Source organism: Pagrus pagrus, assembly GCF_965226575.1.
Source record: "Pagrus pagrus genome assembly, chromosome: 15".
NCBI classification, from domain to species: domain Eukaryota; kingdom Metazoa; phylum Chordata; class Actinopteri; order Spariformes; family Sparidae; genus Pagrus; species Pagrus pagrus.
Genome location: NC_140199.1, coordinates 6,341,141 through 6,359,224, shown reverse-complemented (window position 1 = coordinate 6,359,224; position 18,084 = coordinate 6,341,141). Strand labels below are relative to the sequence as shown.

Genomic DNA, 18,084 nt, shown 5'->3' with positions numbered 1-18,084 from the left:
GCAGCGGTGAGCTTTGTGTGGGCAGGAGGACAGACGAGCTCAGCCTGTGTCTATCCATCAGCGCTGGAGCCGGCTCAGCAAACTGGCACCTCGGCTGATGTACGAGAGGGCTGCCGGATGACTAACGAGCAGACACACACTGTTACTGACACACACACACACACACACACTCTCTCTCAAGCATATACAGTACACATGCAGGGAGAAACAGATATGCCATGTAACCCTGCAAACTAAGACCTTCATACTGGTGGGAAAACCTGTGCAAATGAAGTTTGAGTGTACAATCGTCACTTCTCACAACCACTTGCATTCTTTCTTTCTGTCTTATATTCACAGCATGAGCTCTAAAACTTCTTAATCCTAAGCTCAACCTTCCTGCTCGCTCTCAAACACTTTGACACATGCACACACCTGCAGCCTACACACTTCCTGTGTGACCTGCTGGAACGTCACAACACATCAGTCACTGCAGTCCCTTCTGATCTCGCACCTTCTCACCAGTGAGCTCTGAATGACATCGCCGATCTGATCAAGTTTCTGCACTCTGACACGGGATAATTAGCTCCTTTTTGTTTGACGCATTTGCAGTTGAAGATTGGGGAGAATATGTGGAGGGTGTAACGACGCCAAAATAGTCACGGGGATCTTTGCAAAAGCATTCCTGGCGCATTGGAAAAGACCAGAATAAGAAAGTGGGTTTAGTACTGAAGGAGGAGCAGAGGGGTTCCCTGATGACCTGCTGTTCATTAGGAGCGATGGACTGATTCATGTATTAATCATCAGTTTGAATGATGAATGATGTTCCTGAATGAACATCAGCAGTTAACTGGGAGGGAATCTGGGGATTTAGGAATGGTAAAGAAAAATCAGGACACCATTAATTATTTAACAATTAGCTATGTTGTTGCTGAATCTGAAATACTGAATATTGGAGTGTCCTCGAAAGCAACTTAAAAAGACAGGTCCCCGCTCTAAAACTGCATACCACACAATGACGACACATCTTCGTTATAAGGTCCACTTTGATAAATAACGTCCACTAGCGTTGTCACGATACTGACATTTCTAACTTCGATACAATACCTTGAAAAATATTGATATTTGAAAACATTTTCGACATCGTTGGGGGGAAATGATACAGACTAGCATGACATTTTAGGCTATAACAAGTCATGACACAACTGTTCTTGGGTTGTAGCAGAAAAGACTTATGCTTTTTATAAACATTTGTTTTGTTCTCTTTAGATTAGGCCTTTAAAAATAATATATATGTGTGCGTCAACTCACTGTCTGAGAGTAGAGAGAGTGAGAAAGTGCAGCTAGTAATGGTGTATTGATACTGCAGAAAATGAATATTAAAACCATTTCAAATATTCAGTATCAATATATTGATATTTTTGACACTAAAACACCCACATCCACCAGTAGAAAATGAGGACTTTTGCTACAGCTGCCCTCAGCTATAACCCCTAAATATGTGCTTTCACTTTATAATTTGAGGAAGAGAAAAATGTTTAATATATAAACATTCTGAATTTGACATAATCCTGACTAAGTGACCAATATGAGGTCCAATATGTCTTGTTTTGTCCACAACCCAAAGATATTCAGTTTTCTGTCATAGAGGAATAAAGAAAAAAGGGAATATTCACATTTATGAAGCGGGAATCAGATAATCTTGACTTTTACTTTTCTTAAAAAAATGAGTCAGACCAACTACAATGGCCCTCAATAGAGCACATATTTACATCAAGGCCCAAAAGTCTCCTTTTGTTCTCACTCACTGATACCAGCCACTAAAATACAGCCAATTTGTTTGTCCCTTCATCCGCACCAAAAGTTAATGGGGTCCATTCTGGGCAGAGACCAAACAGGCAAACAGACACCGGTGAAATATAACCTGCTTAACGGACGTAATTAAGCTATTATCAAAATAGTTGGTGATTAACTTAGTAGCTGACAGCTGATTAATTAATCCATTTATCGCAGCTCTACTTGCTTCCTCTCCATCCATCCTTTTGTTTGTCCTGGACGACATTATGCCAACCAGTGACCTGGACACCCAAATCCAGACTGTGTCTGTGCTGTGTTACTCTCCAGTGAAGACATAACACACACACACACACACACACACACACACACACACACTTTAATAGGGTACCCTCTCTGTACCAATTCATGCAAACACCGGAACACATCATGACAGTATTTATACACATGCACACACACGCATCACTTTTTCTATCCATCCTATCTAATGGGTCCTGAGCATTTTCCAGCATTTTTCCACTGGGCACTCGCCAACATCCTCCCCTTTACCTGGAAGCCGCTCTGAAGCTAAACACAGAGACTCTTTTATGTGCTCAGGTGTCTCACATGTCGTCCTGTTCTCGGGAAACAAAGTGCAGTCTCTTCTGGATGCCTTTTGATGTTCTTCAGCGCATTTGACTTTTTCTTTTTTTATCAATGCACCTGCAGTTTGAGAACCTCTCTATTTCAGAGTCAAAAACCCCAATCAGGGTAATCAAAGCTGAGGGGTACATTTTCACAAGACAGCAGAGATGCACTCCTTCAGTTCCAAGACGAACAACTTAACCAGTCAAACCAGCATATTAACGAATCAATCCCTGCACTGATGTCACTTTCACCCACAATACTCCCCTCTCACCACCACAAACACAGTCTACTGAATGACCCATCCGACCACCCCCGACTTAGACTTTACTTGCTATTTAGACTACTGCACAAGAAGGGGTAACTACAGCATCAAACTTGAACAGACTGAGCAGTCTGCTATGATGTCGTGGCTATGATGAGGGACAGATGGAGTTTAAAAAAAAAACAATACATAATGCAAACTCCAAAATGTTATACATTCAATCATTCACCCCAAAACTCTGCCCTCAGAGGTTTGTCGTGCCACAACGTCATCAGACCACTTCCACCTTTACTACTGAGCGACAAGTTATTATTCACACGCCCACAAGTGGACACTTGTCAGGAAACCAAACATTTAAAGCATTTGGTGAGGTCTGACTGTCCTCTAATACCTAATCCTCATCAGTGTGACTGTGACAAGGCTGTTAAAAAAATCGAAATACAGTGTCGTTCTCTATAAAGTCAGACGGTTTAATGCATCGCAGACTCTGCACAAATCTGTGCAGTTAAAGGATAACACTGGACGGAGGTTGATCATTAGTGTGTACCAGCCTCGTGGCAAATCATCAGCCTGGCTTCATGTGCTACCTGTCGATGGACCAGAACGGCCTTGGGATCAATGGCTGACGCACACAAACTGTGTGACTGAATCAATCTCTCCCTCTCTCGCATGCACGCACGTTTCTCTAACTCATTCTCAGACACAAGAGCGGACACGTGCATACATAAAAACCATGCAGAAAACACACACGGACACATCGATGCACGGACAGGTGGTATAGATCACCTTCACACTCACACAACATTAATAATGAGGCATTACTCTCATACGCACACAAACACACGCGCACAGGAAGGAATCATCTTCTGAGTATAGCACATAATGCAGACTGTGGCTGGAACCCATTTCAGCAAATGTGATTAGCCCAACACACGCCATCTCATTAAGAGATTGAATCTTAATGCCAAGCAGTGTTTCAGAGCACTATTTGGCAAGAAGCACGCCCAGATGCTTATCAGTGTCTTAATGCATACTGCAGCCCATCAGGGATTCCTATAGAGAGTATACATGAGTAGATTTCACATATGTACACACACACACACACTATCCAGCTGTTTTCTGACACTGCTGCACAGCGTGGAGCTGCACACACACAAACACACACGGCAGCATGTGTTTCAACATAATTAAACGATCAAAGGAAACTTCTCTTTTATAAATCATGTACTTGCTTTCGTTTGTTCATCTGCTACCACGTGTGTGTGTCTATTTGTTGATATACGTGTGTGTGTTTCTGGTTGTACACTTGCATCTGTGCAGGCGTGTGTGTGTATAAATCTACCGCACAGGCATTCCTCTAATGAAAGTGTTTCTGTGTCTTGTTGCATGTTTGTGTATTCAGTTCTGCCTCTCCGCCTGCATATACAGTATATCTGCAAGCATGTGTGTATATGTGTGTTAACCACTCACTGCCACTTAGCATTAACACACACAGCAGTGACTGACGGGGAGGCGACCACTCAAGAAATCCATTTGCTTAAATGTCACCTGACGCACTGAAATTACAGTAAGTCGATACAGAACATGAGGTTTGCAAGAGAGCGATCACAGGAGCCCTAACGTATATATTAACCAAACATAACGGTGCATTATAGGGTTTATTCCCTGTGGAGAAGCTGCAACAAGACGCTGCACTCACTGACCAGCTTCATTTGCAATCTGCATGGATCGAAACAGTCCAGTTTAAAGTTATGGCATAAGAGATGTGACTCGACTGTCTCCCAATTAAATCTGAACTTCAAGTTTTTAACTACAGCCGTCCACGAACACTATTCAATGAATTCAAACAAATCTTTTTCTAAGATCAGTGACTTTAGTTTCATATACGACTTGTCAAAGCGTTTCAAATGTTTCTTCTTGGTGCGACAAGCTAATGACTTGGGACAATCTACAAAACTGAGAAAAGATCTGAGCTCACTGGCACCAGAAATGACTGTGGCAATCAAAGACTCAGCAGATATCAGATGGGTGCTACATGAATGTCTTAAAAAATTCAAATGAGCACAAATTAGAGCTCTGCGAAGTGAGAATTTGCATTCCCACACCGAATGTAATCATTCATCAATCAATTTTTTTTTAATCACTGCACATGGTATGTGACTAATTGAGACAAGAATTTTTGAAACTGGTCCAGTATTGAGCAGGAACACTTTAGCTGGGAGCCGCGAAAACAGCCTGCAACGTAACGCAGCAGGTGGTTGCACACTATGAAAATATGTCCAACAAATTTCCTTGGACACCCCAACATTATGGAAAGGATCCCTGCATGGAAATACTTTTTTGTTAAAGAATAAGATTTTGGGGTCTAAGGCTGCATTCTGACCAAATCGACCTCATATCCTGGTCACTATTATTTTTGGATCTGTTGATATGGACAAACAATCAGTAGTAGGACCAGCATGCTAGTGGCAGGGCAACAGAGCAGCTTCTCCTTTCGGCAAACTGATCACAGAGGTTAAAGTACAACCCTGTGGCTAAAAGCTGACGGGCCGAATTTGGGCTGAATTAGCTTAATCCGAAACAGCCACCGTCACTTCCACGAAAGCAACCGGACTCAGTTTGCAGAAACATTCACTTTAATGTTGACAACTCACCAAAACCATCTTGGTTCATTTTTCCAATAATCCAACAATCACCAATTCTGGCCAAAATTAAAAATAACAGCGGGGCAAGAACAGCATGTAGAGACAGAATATGTTCTAATCTAATGGGTTTTATTTCAACCAACGTAGAGCTGGAGATCATTTGGTGAGTTTTATTTCTGCCTTTCTGTCAAAGTGTGTTTTTGATGATAAAAATTGCTGTTTTCTCAAATGTAGTCTGGTGGCTTTGGCGAGAGTGAAGGCGTCTGTTTCTGATCAAACTAAATGAATCTTATTCTTTAACAAGACGGTCTATCTGACTAACAATCTGAGTCTGTCATTGGCAAAAACAAGCACTTCAAGTGGACGTACTTTGATGGTGCCTAATTGCCCGCAGGGATTACTCTGCAGTCTGTTTTGCCATCGCCGACTTCAGCAGTCCAACTCAATACTCGACCACTTCCAAAAATCACTGTCCCCATTAATCACATAGATATAAAAACATGGGGAAATAGGGTCAACGTCAAAGAACTACCTAAGTTACCCTATAATGTGACGTGTTTCTTAGTAGTATTGATCCCACTGAGGATGCAACTCTTTGCAGCAGTTGACTTATTGTGCAACACTTCTTACCGTTTGAATCCAAACAGCTCTCAAAACCATCCATTAAAAAAAAGCTATTGGCAACTTCTCCGGGCACATGACCTCACACAAACAGATTTCATGTTTGCATCAAGATCGAAGTGTGACCGGAGAAAAGATAATGAATGACTTGTGACGAGAGACCAACAAGCAAAGGACCCCTTCAGGTTTTTCAGATCGGAAGATTCCTCTGGAGATGTCCGTGTTGCTTTGCTTCTAAATATAAAAGGGTAATAAAAATAGTTTGCGTGTACAACAAATCGCTGTTTTGTCTCTCGTAAGTGGTCAAAAGTCGCCCAATAAACCATCATGAGACTTTGTTTTACATGAGCTATTTTTAACATCATTACCAACTGACAAATTTCTGCTCGAAGAAATTTTCGCCAATTAGATTTTGCTCCCAAAACAAAATTCCTCAGACCGCCGTTGTTTTTTCAAAGTAAATGATCCTTGTACAAGCTAAAAATGTACATTATCACTAATGTAGAGTGCTTAGACCGTATTAGAGCAGCCCATTAAGACACTGACACAGGAACTCAGCCAAATAGTGTTTTGTCTTTTTTTTGTGTGTATTGTTTTTGGCACAGTGACACGACATGTGAAACCTTAACAGAATTGTATGTCTTTACAAGGGAACACGCATCAGAATGTGAAGCGTCCAGGACTGCGAGTGCCAGAACGATTGGGAAATTGCTGGAAAGTATGCAAACGCAAGTGCAACATACTTTTCTGTGATCAGCTACGCAATTTGTTCTCATAAGTAGTAAAAAGAACGACTCAATTATCTGTTAATCACCAAATCTGAGTCTAGACCGAGATGGCTGCAACGAAACAAAGTGTCCCGACCCTCCTGTAAATGATGCTGTACATTCACTATGCCGGCTGAAAATACTCTAAGGTGTCTCCATCTTTTGTTGTTTTACACCTGCTCCCCTACATCAAGTGGATTTTTGGGTAATTTTTCACAGAATCTCTTGCTGAGAGATTACGTGTGGTTAAAATGATTGATCACTCCGCTGTGATGAGGCGGGCATTCACTGCTGCTCGGGAGATCAATCTTAGTCTGGCGTTGCGTTTATTAGTAGTGACGCTGGATCTGGGATGTCACATCTAAGTGATTAACTTGTAAACAGGGAACGACACAGCTACAATAACGTCAAGAGCGTTCAATATATAAATGCTAATAAAGTGTGCACACACAGGGGCTGTCTGGGTATTTGCAGAGTAAGCATCACAGTGTTCATTATACTGCTCTGAAATACCGCCGCATGTACAGTAGACGCACCAACATCAATGATTTCTGTCTGAATCCTGAAAAAAAGGAGCTTTTATGCCTCAAATCCCATAAAAATGAGCTTTCTGTCAATTTACCCTCAAAGTGAGATTATTTCCCTAATCTCTCTGAGGTTTTCTTTATCTCACTTAAACAGTTTGTTTGAGGCTGTGGTCGCGAGCAGATGTAACAACTTAACCCCTGCGACCTCAGCTGTCCCGCCTGAGCAAATAAAACGTCAACATCCGGCTTCACAGTCCCTCCTCTGACAGCTCCACTTCCTCCTTCTCACAGCGCTCCTCGGGCCAGCGAGGCTGCCGGAGCGGGGAGGGGATGTGGCGTTTCATCACCCCCGACCGATGTATGCCGTGGCGTATGAGATACGTGCGCATATGTTGTATACTGTGCATGCACAGATGGAGAGAGCGGGGAGAAAGACGGGAAAGCGTGCTCACGTGAAACTCCAACTCCCTGTGTGATAATCTGCAAAAACACCAAACGCTCTCGAGTGGGAAAGCTTTTTCCTCTGGAATATCCTCAGCCACACAGGATGTGATGCCTTGACGCTGGCAGGTGTTTCAAATAAACAGAAAAAGACAGAGTTCACCGCGGCACCACTTAAAGAAATCCAACCTATTCCAGTGCATTGTCTCTGAGCACAACCCAGATAGCAACTGTTTCAGACGGTTTACAGTCTGAGTCTCGTGTTGACAGGCACCCTTGGGATTGGAATCCTATTAGTTAAGACAGACACAAACAAGGAAATCTCCGCCCGAATGTTTGTAATAATCCAATAATTTGGTTAATTGAAACTGCATGACGAAGAAGAAGAAAAGGAAGGAGAAGAGAGGAAACGGGCTGGGACAATCGGGATTCATTTTGGCCATGAAAGGAGCTATTTCACACCAGAAAAACCCCAAGCTGTGGTCAAGCTGAGGGCTGTTTTGAGTTTGAGAACTGAAACATGTCAGCTCTTAAGGACTTTTTCCCAGACACTCTCCGTCCAAATCACTAACGAAAAGGCTCAAAAATCAGCACGGGAGCAGCAGATGATGTTACATTCACCCTTTTCAGCTGACAGCTCGTTGACCTTCTCTCAATCTGTTGGAGCTTCCAGTGTTACGTAAGGATTAGGAAGAGTTTGGGCCTTGTGTATTACTTTGATTTATTGGTTTTATGTGCAGCGTGTGTGCATTACACATTTCAAAAATACCTTTACATACCAGCACACAAACACACCTTTAATCCATCTTTAAAAAGGCACGCAGTTTTCTGCACACTGAGGCTGCTGCAACAGGTGATCACATTCAGAAGTCGTCCTGCACTGACATACAGCGATGGAGCGATAACTCAGCCCACAGGTGAATGAAATGGGGTCACAGGCGCGACATCTTGAACACAAATGTCATAAAAGGAGGGAACAGAGAAAAGGTGTGCTTGTGTGGGTGTTTTCATGTTTGGATGAGGGGGTGGAGGCTGATGGAGTTACATATCTGAAGAAATCAGATCCCCATTTAACTGCCATCAGTTTGATACCATGATGTGTGTGTGTCCATGACCCCAGCTGGTCATTCTCAGGTGAACAAGAGACAATTTTAACTTACATTTTTGTGTTTTTTGAAAAAGCAGTGGCTCGTTTTCTCCCATATTTACTCAAATAAAATGATCATTCATTTTAATACTTGCTGTCATTCAAAAGATGTCATACAACTCAAAAGAATGAACGCTGTTTGATGACTAAAAGTCAAAGTACTCACACAAACGCGTGGTAGACGAAAGCCCACTCCCTCGGTCTCTCCAACACGTTGTAGAGGTAATTCTGGAGCCGCCGGTAGCGCGCGTTCCTGCGGCCGCTCTGCGCGCTGTAGGTCAGCGGCTTCCCCAGCAGGCTGAGCCGGGCGCCCTGCTTCCTCTCCGCTCCCACCGCACCTGCAGCAGTGGGAGACAGGAGACCGTCCCCGACCCGCACCGCGTTATTCATCGCCCTCCGCCCTGACTCCACATCTTTCATTGGGTAGTCCTGCACCCGGCGTCCTGTTGTGGTCTTCAGCCAGAGCCCGGTGCCGTCGCTCTCGTCGCCGGTGTGTCTTCTCGGCATGGCATCACCAGCGCAGCGCGCTGGGAGACCGGCAGACATTCACATGAAGCCAAGCGCTCCTTTCGCCAGAGGGTGTTGGGCTACTTTGACTTCCACTACACACTGAGTAAAACAAAGCAGTAGGTGAAGAGTTAAATGTCTAATATGCTCTCATCGTGTCATCCTGTGGCCAGCTGAGCGCATTCACAGTCCGGTTTGGACACTTTGGCCATCTGCGCAAGGCTGGGGAAGAGTTGGGTTATGAAGGAGTGGATCCATGGAGACATTTGGCAGGGGGAGGGCTCTCCCACCCTCCCACACTCTTTGCTTCCCCCCCCAACACACTCTCACTCACCGTGTTGTCCCTTTCTGTCAGAAGCGTGTGGAGCCTGAAAGCAGCGTGGTTCTCTTTTACGCACCGGCCGGAGAGGGAACGCAGCACGACCGGCACCGGCAGAACCACTTCTGATCAGCAGGTGGTCGCTCTCAGCTGTGAGATTTTCAATTTGAATTTGAGAAAAAGTCAAAAGACACCAATGGATAGATGACGCAAGTTTTACGCATTCGAGGAAAGTGTCCCGTGTCCACAGCGCTCGCTCCACGTTGTGTGGATCGACTTAAGTGTTTGTTTCAGGGAACATGAAGGCACACACACACACACACACACACACACACACACACACACACACAGCGTAATCTGCTTTAAACACTTCTACACCGAAATAAAGTCCCTCCTTTGTCTTTTGTGTAAAGTTCCACTTTAGAGAGGAGCGGGACATGAAGTTTCTGCCTCAACTGAAAACACTGATTGATAATAATTTGTCAGACTTAAACTTTGTGCTGAATTGGTTGAAGATTGATCAGCACACAGTTGATACTCAGAGACACAGAGAAGCTGCTCGGTCTCAAACTCACACGCGTTCTCGTGTTGTCACAGCTGCGTCACTCACCGACCACGTGACCCACGAAAAGCACCATTTAAGATTTCTTTCCCTTCTTTCTGTGACTCTTTCCAAATATTTTAAATATCAAACCAAATGCACCACCATTGATTTGTATGTAAATAAATAAGCGGCCTTGTCCATTAGCTTTAGTTTGTTTGTTCAGTTTCTCCGACTGATTTCTGAGACAAAGGCACAGCATGGCATCACTCCACAGCCTCACTCATTCTTTCTAATTAACGATCTGAATGAATAATTACAAATATGGATATGATTCCCATTGTTCCTGTTGACTCGCAGTCCTCCTCTGAGAAGTTTGTCGGATTTAAACTTTTCCCACTTTGTTCTGATCCATCCAAAGATCGTGATGATGTCAGAAATGTGACGCCATCACGTGCACCGCGGCACTGCTATAAATGGTCTATGATCTGTTTTTTTTTTTTACTTGGATAATCTGAGTTTTTCCTGTTGTGATCAAAGTTTGACCTCTAGTGGCAAAACGTAGGTATTACGTACAAAGTCCTGAGAGGCCTTGCCCCAAGTCATTAACTGATCCTGATGCTCCTTCTCTTTACAATTGATGAGATGCTTTCTTCTCGTAGCATCCCATGATTGTATCAGCACATTTCTTGTTGGTTAAACTTTGGATCGACCGACTGAACCCTAAAGAGTTCAATCAGTGAGACCTTGGCTTTGTGGATGGGACAGTCCACTGAACTTTGTGTTAGTGTTTTAGTGTAACATCCTTGGCTGCAAATTTAACTGAATAACTGTCTTATAGTGTTATTAAAGTGTTACCAAATATATATATCAAGATATCAAAGACCCAGAAAGAAAATGCTGAGGACATGACCTCAGTGTCCACAATGGCAGCTCCAGCCTTTATTATGATGGATGCGTTGATGATGGTGATACAGCTCAGAGCACACTTGGTGTTGTAAAAATATCCTTCACACATTTGTGCAAAAATCTGCATCCACTTGTGACCCACTGAATGGAAATCAGTGTATTGTTTAATTGTTCAACAGCGCCATCAAGTGATGCCATTAGAAAACAGCAATACATGTAATATTTATAACAATAATAATAAAAAACATTAAATATAGAATAAAATAGTAGATGAATTATAAGTAGTATTATATAAATACAATTCTTTAATTAGAAGTCAACCAGCTGAAACAACGACAATGTTTGCTTTATTTTACGCGCCATAAATCACATTCAAATAAGAACAAAGAACCTTTTAATCCTACAAAGAACCATTATCCAGCCCAAATAAAGAGGCGTTTAAGTGGTGATAGCTCTGTTCCTATTAGTCCACCAGCCTGTAGCCTCTCCGTCCTTCGAGGATCAATTAACGTATAATCCACTGAGCCTTAATTGGCAGGATTTACGCACGACACGTTTAAAAATCGACTGACACTCAACGAGGAAAGCTGCGCTAATTAAGAAGCAGAGAGGGGGCAAAAGGGCCAGAGAGGGAGGGAGGGAGAGATTTTCAGAGAGAGAGAGAGAGAGAGAGAGAGAGAGAGCATTGGTTGGGATTAGGCCCGTGCTGCAGGTTGGACGGGATTACAGAGCGCAGCGTAGTTCAGCAGTTCCCCGTGCTGCTGCTGCTGCTGCCGCTGCTGCGCCCTGCTATGGACAACTGACCGACACCTGCGACCTATCACCCACACAGAGCAAACCCCACGGATCCCTGGTGACACAGCAGCTGTATGGAAACATGGCCGACGTCCCTCAGATCGTCAAAATTGGGATCTCTCTGAAGATGCTTCCCAACAACAGCGCGGTGCACTTCAAGTCCGACGGCGCCAGGTTCGGACAGACCCGGACCATCAAGCTGCTGACCGGCTCCAAGTACAAAATCGAGGTGGTCATCAAACCAGGAGCGGCCGAGGCCACGTAGGTAGTCTTTTGACTTTAATCCTGACCTGGTCATCACCTCAGAGAAATACCCGGACCAGGTTAATATTTCCTGTTACCCTTAACCTGAATGACCGAAAGATCACCTAATTTAATAATGAGCGAAATGGGATGGCAGTATGACTGTGGAGCCTTCCAAATAATGTCGATAGTTGTCGATAGTAGGTGCATTTTAATCTGCTAGAATCTGTGAAATGTTAGGAGTCTGCCTTTCCGTTATAAAGTCAAAATACAGTGAATACAACCGTGTCTTTGTCCGCTTCATCGCCAAAATGACTGCAAATAAATGCATGCAGGGTGAGGCTCAGTGCTTGTGTGAACCGGTGGTGACCTTAGAGCGCCTTTTCTTTTCCTGAGGAGAAGCCAAATGCAGATTTCAAGACTGTATTTACGCACGGTAGGAAATAAACGCGCCTAACGCACATGGAGCGGAAGAAAATGAAGGTGTTGTTAAATTTTCAAATTGTACAGACAGAAAACATGAATTAAAAGCATCGTTTTATTGCTTTGTGTTATTATTGTTTTACTAAAAGCCCCGCACTGAGCGCTCAACAAGTCCTATTTCCAAGAGTAGCGCTCGGATGTAGGATTTTACGCGGAGCCCGTGAAGGCACCATAAACCCCCAATTGGCCGCACGTTAAATCCAGCACAGATTAGGACTCTACGTTTGGGCTCTGTGTCGCCGCCCTCCTGTGATTTGCCTACAATCATGATTATGTAATGAACGTTGCTGTACATGCATGTCCAAATAAGGATTAGTGTTGGATGTCTAAATATCGGTCCGTGAACTGGGCTATAAAAAAAGTAGGTCACACGTGATGATGCGTGGGAGATGTAGTGATTTTGGGGCAATGCTGGGACACAGCTGTGGACCGAGTTCACGAGATGTAAGCATGAAAGCCTGGCATCAGTGAGTGTGGAGCTCACAGTTGACCCAGTGCAGGAACATTTGTTTTTTTAAATGCATAATAATTGGGATTATAATCTATTAATGGTGATTTTAAACTGCATGTGTTGTTTCCTAATACTTAAAATGACTCACATTTTTAGATCCATCTTGTTTATTTATGTTTATTGTTATCATTTCACTTGAATCTGTCTTCTATGGTGTCATAGTGACATGACTCACATTAACCTTTATTTAAGATATATTTGTGTCATATGTGTTTATTCGCCCTAAAATGTACATTGGCTGCAATATAGCGAGCGACAGCAAGTACAGAGGGGGTGTGTCTGCGTTTTAATTCAGGTCAGCCTCTGACTCAACTCAGTACTCACCAGATACTCCGGTTCTCTCTCCTCTTTCCCCCTCTCCCTCTCTGTTACGTTACATTCATGACGTGTAAAGTATATTTCCCTGCATTACAGAACATAAAAACTCGCTAAAGGAGGTCACCTTTCTATCGCTGCTGCAGTCAGGCCGATAAACAGGAGTGATGATCAATCCGCTTTTTAAAGGACCTATTCTCATCCCCAACTCGTCAAAAACTGATGCTTTGGTATTGTAGGACAGGCCGTCCGCAATCCCGAAGCGTCAGTTTTTGATGAGTTGGAGGTGAGCCTCAAAAATCTATTTTTAAAGTAAGAAAAATTATCTCTAAACTCTCCTCCTGTCAGTAAACAATCTTTAATAATGTGCTAATGACTCTGTTGTGTTTCAACTGCAGGTCGATGACTGTGGGCGGAGTGACCTTCCCCCTGGAGCAGCAGTCTAAAGACCCGCAGTCAGTGGTCTACACAGGCCAGTATGACACAGAAGGGGTGACGCACACCAAGAGTGGAGACAGGCAATCGGTTCAAATCAACATACAGGTATGGATATCAGATATATTGCACACAGGACATGAAGCTAACTTTAATTTTATGACCAGGAAGTGTTCAGGATCAGAGGAGTCTGTTGATTGGATACCTGTCGAGAAGACAAACTGCAGACAACACGGAATGAAGACCTTGTTTGTTGATATTGGGAGCTTCTAAAATTAAGTGTGTGGACTCTCTTTCCTTTTCCATACCATTACAATTGGACTTGGATTGGATCTTCATGTAATCTGACCTTTTGCTCGTGAATGTTGTATTTTTATCGTTGGCTTTCAAATCCGGCTCAGCAGCACTGGCACAAAGATACGTCTCTTTGGTTGCTCCAGCTAAGCTTCAGTTGGTGGCATGGCAGATGAGCACTTTTTGTTCTGGTTCTGCCTTCACTCTTGCAGCCAAACAAAAAAAGACTAAAACCAACACAACAGACAATTAATAAGCAATGTTATACATGTTGGCTTCCGACTTCCAGTCAAAAATGTCTGTTTTGTGTCTCCGGAAACATGGCATGAAATTTCCCCAAAGACCCCAAAAAAAGATCTAGTGATGTCACACTTGAAAATGTTGAAACGCAGTCTCGAACTGAGGTCACTGGCTTGGCATCCTTCTCGCCAGTAAATGTTCAAATATGTTTAAGTGAAATTTACATGTTTGGATAATTTTTTTAACCTCTGAAGGAGAAAGAGCACCTAATGACAAGTTCACAACATTAGAAAAAATTGTAGAAATATAATTTCATCTGGTTTGACGTCCATCTGTTCACACCCTCGGGCCTCTGGGATGATATGATGTGTGTTTGTCGGTGCATGTATCCATCTGTCCGGCTCCCTCTTCATTTCACCTTCACATGGTTCTACACATGGCGATATAGTGTGACTTTCTCACTGTGTATTCCCATCTGTCCGCTCTCTGTGTTTCATCATCGCTTCATCAAATCAGGCCACTCGAAGATGCCCAGTACTGGTTTTGCATGCACTCATGTGTGCATGTGTTTCTCCCTCAGTTCACAGAGGTGGGGCTGTTTGAGACGGTGTGGCAGGTGAAGTACTACAACTACAACAAGAGGGATCACTGCCAGTGGGGGAACAGCTTCAACAGCATCGAGTACGAGTGCAAACCCAACGACACGCGCACACTCATGTGGATCAACAAGGAGATGTTTGTCTGATGGAGGAGCAGCTTCGAATATATTCAGGTGTACTCTGCAAAAACACAAGGTGATGTTGCTGATTGCAGTATGTCATGATGAAATTAAGACATTTTCTTTTTCTTGCTGTTGCTAAAAAGATTTATTTGTTCTCCAATAACAAAAAATCTCAAGGGGTTGTGGAGTAAAAAATGCATCAGATTTACTGCCAATAAAAATCACAGTAATATAGTATACAGCAGAATATTTAAAATACAAAGATGTTTCATTGATTTTGTTTGTTTTTGATTATACAAATGCATCAAAATGAATATATCGTATTCAGGTTAAAATGGAACATGTGGCAGGTCTCCACAACCTACTGAATTAAAATAAGTTTTAATTTATGGGTTTAATGATGTAAATATGTTCTCATGTAAACTTTGTGGCATCTGGTGACCCTCAAGTGTGTTCAGACTTATGTAATGCACAGTACTGTAAATGTGTGAGTGTGTTTCTTGTACAGATGTGTTTATCTGTGTTGTGTACTTTAAAGATTTGTCTGTATGTATGTGAGGAGTTTCATTCCAAAATGACGATCAAACATTTCATGAAATTCACGTCATGTCAGAAACTATTGCTGACATAAAAAAGTTAAAGGGTGAGTTCGCCCGAAAATGAAGATTAAGTCGTGATCAACTCATCCTCATGCTGAAATAAACGAGCCTAATTCACCCTATTACAAGACACTGTACCATCAGAATGATTATGAAGCTGTTATTTTAAGGTAAAAAGTTACATATTGATGCTTTAAATCAATCAAATTGTTCACTTCACCCAGCTACCTTGATGAATCTTTCACCAGCTGTTCAAAGGGTGCAGATTAGCTCCTCTGTGAGACTCCACAAGCTGCTGATACCCAGAAACAATTTAATGTCTATCTTCACGTCTCAGCTCATTTCATTTTGCAGTGCACCTCTTCTGCATCAGCGCCTCTAAAATCACGAAATTACCCATAACGCTGAAGTGAACTTGTGCCACTGCCTCCACCGTGATCCATTAAAAAAGGGCCCGTAGTGTTTTGGAGTGAACTCCCTGTGTAGCTGTGTGTCTGTAAGAAGTAGGACTTTTGTATTTGGGTGAAGTTGTGCTCCTATTTGTTTATTTCTCTACCTCTTCCAAAGGACTTAGCCATGAATATTTGTGTTTATTAAATAAAAAACAATGTATTTGGAAATAACACAGCCTGTTGATGACAGATCTTGTAATATTTTTTTCTATTTATTGTGGTAAATCTTAATATTTTCAAAAATAGTATTTTTGTACAGTGAACCTTTGGAAATGTTTTCATAATTTTGTGTGTTTTTTGGTAGAAAGTGACGTATTGGATTGACCTATGCAAGAATTCAGACTGACAAGACAACAATGAAATGGTGCAATATAGTGTTGGAATTGACATATCACCTTTTTGTGAAAGTGTTGTTTGTTTATAATGTGATTAATAGTAAAATGGCAGACCTTTCTGTGTGGCACATGTGTTCATTTAACTCATTATAAACCTGTGTTGGCAACTCAAGCAACTACTTCTGTAACTTCACCTGAATCATATCAAGTTCATATGGGAGCTGTTAGAGTTCTGACGATAGGAGAGATTTCAAGGCAACAGTGGGAAACTCAGAGATAAAAAAAAAAGATGCCGTCCTTGACTGCTGGTGCTTCGCATACATTGCAGATGTAAAATGGTAACAGGGAGAAGTCTGAAAGAGCATCCTGATGCAGGTCAAACATGATAGTTACAAGACATTCATCACACCGACAAAACACTAATCGTGACATTCAAAATCCAGAGGCAATTAAGCTATTCGACCTGGAAGGTTAGGGTGTTCAGCTTTGATTAAAGCTACATCTGATCTCACTTTCAACGTACCTAGAACCAGTCTCCAGAGGTGGCTCAGGCTTCTGATTAGGAGGCCTCCTGGGCGCCTCCCTTTAGAGATTTTCTAAGCACGACCAACAGGGAGGAGACCTCAGGGCCGACCCAGAGGTTGCTGGAGGGATTATATATCTCATGGGGCCTGGGATCGCCTTGGGATCCCCCAGGAGGAGCTGGAAAGCGTTGCTGGGGAGAGGGACGTCTAGAATACTCTACTTAGCCTGCTGCCACCGCGACCTGACCCCGGAGAAAATGGATGGACGGACAGATGGTTGGATTGTCTCAATAAAACTTGTACATTTAAGTGCTTTCTGTATGTTTCAAGTCCGAGACCTTCTTCACAGTCACATTTAAATGCTGCTGAACCAACATGTAGACAACCTAAATGACTAAAAATGTTCCAGCTTTAACTCCCTCGAGAAGTCCAGTTTAACCCAGACATTTAAACGCTTTAAGTCTGCAGATCTCCAAAATCGATGCTTTCTTGGATGTGCATCTGCTGCTACTGCTGAGTCACTACTTTTCATTTTTTATAGGCTACTCGAGGTCTCCACAGTGGGAGGAGGGCCTTCCCAGTGGGGATCCAAACAGTTTCAGGCTCAGAGAATGGAAGTGAATACGGCTTATCAAAAGGAGATCACAGCGAGTAGACTAAATGTGTGATCTGGTTGTAGAGATTGTTCAGAGATACACTAGTTTTGGGGAATTTTACTGTTACTAAGAGTCAGAAAATAATAAATGCCTCATGAAAGAGCTTTTTTAAATGTATTTAGTGTGCTCTAAATACACAAAATTACAATTATGAACCGGAAAATGAGCATAATTTTATTGTAACTTCTGGCTTGACTGTTATATTATGTTCCTGAGTGACCTGCTTCTGCTCTGTCCAAGCACTTTGTAAACTCTGTTTTTAAAGGTGCTAAATAAATAAATAAATAATGTTCTTCCTCTTCTTTAGATTTTCCTCTCACTCCGGCTGCACTGTGCCCTTTAAAGCCACTTCAGATGTCCCCATGGTTTACAATGCTCAGCATGGATTTAGTGTC

The 18,084-nt window shown here is 42.7% G+C and overlaps 2 protein-coding genes across 9 annotated transcripts in view; one reads left to right on the top strand and one right to left on the bottom strand.

Annotated features, from left to right (window-relative positions):
- The window catches only part of kcnq5a (potassium voltage-gated channel, KQT-like subfamily, member 5a), a 101,634-nt gene extending 91,840 nt beyond the window's left edge, over positions 1–9,794 (bottom strand). For all 8 annotated transcript variants that reach the window (XM_084376568.1, XM_084376570.1, XM_084376567.1 and 5 more), the window contains exon 1: positions 8,977–9,794. In XM_084376568.1, coding sequence (XP_084232694.1) covers positions 8,977–9,356 — 380 coding nt within the window. In that variant the 5' untranslated portion in view covers positions 9,357–9,794. The remainder of the gene's footprint in view (positions 1–8,976) is intronic.
- Positions 9,795–11,810: 2,016 nt separating this feature from the next.
- On the top strand, positions 11,811–16,627 carry cnrip1b (cannabinoid receptor interacting protein 1b). The gene is made up of 3 exons (XM_084375188.1): positions 11,811–12,142; positions 13,832–13,976; positions 14,983–16,627. The coding sequence occupies exons 1-3, from the start codon at positions 11,964–11,966 to the stop codon at positions 15,145–15,147; spliced, it is 489 nt and encodes a 162-aa protein (XP_084231314.1). The 5' UTR covers positions 11,811–11,963; the 3' UTR covers positions 15,148–16,627.
- The last annotated feature ends 1,457 nt before the right edge of the window (positions 16,628–18,084 follow it).

Coding starts and splice junctions, on each gene's coding strand:
- cnrip1b (XM_084375188.1), top strand. CDS start 11,964: ATGGCCGACGTCCCTCAGATCGTCAAAATTGGGATCTCTCTGAAGATG. Junction 12,143..13,831: donor CCAGGAGCGGCCGAGGCCAC/GTAGGTAGTCTT, acceptor TTTCAACTGCAG/GTCGATGACTGTGGGCGGAG. Junction 13,977..14,982: donor CGGTTCAAATCAACATACAG/GTATGGATATCA, acceptor TTTCTCCCTCAG/TTCACAGAGGTGGGGCTGTT.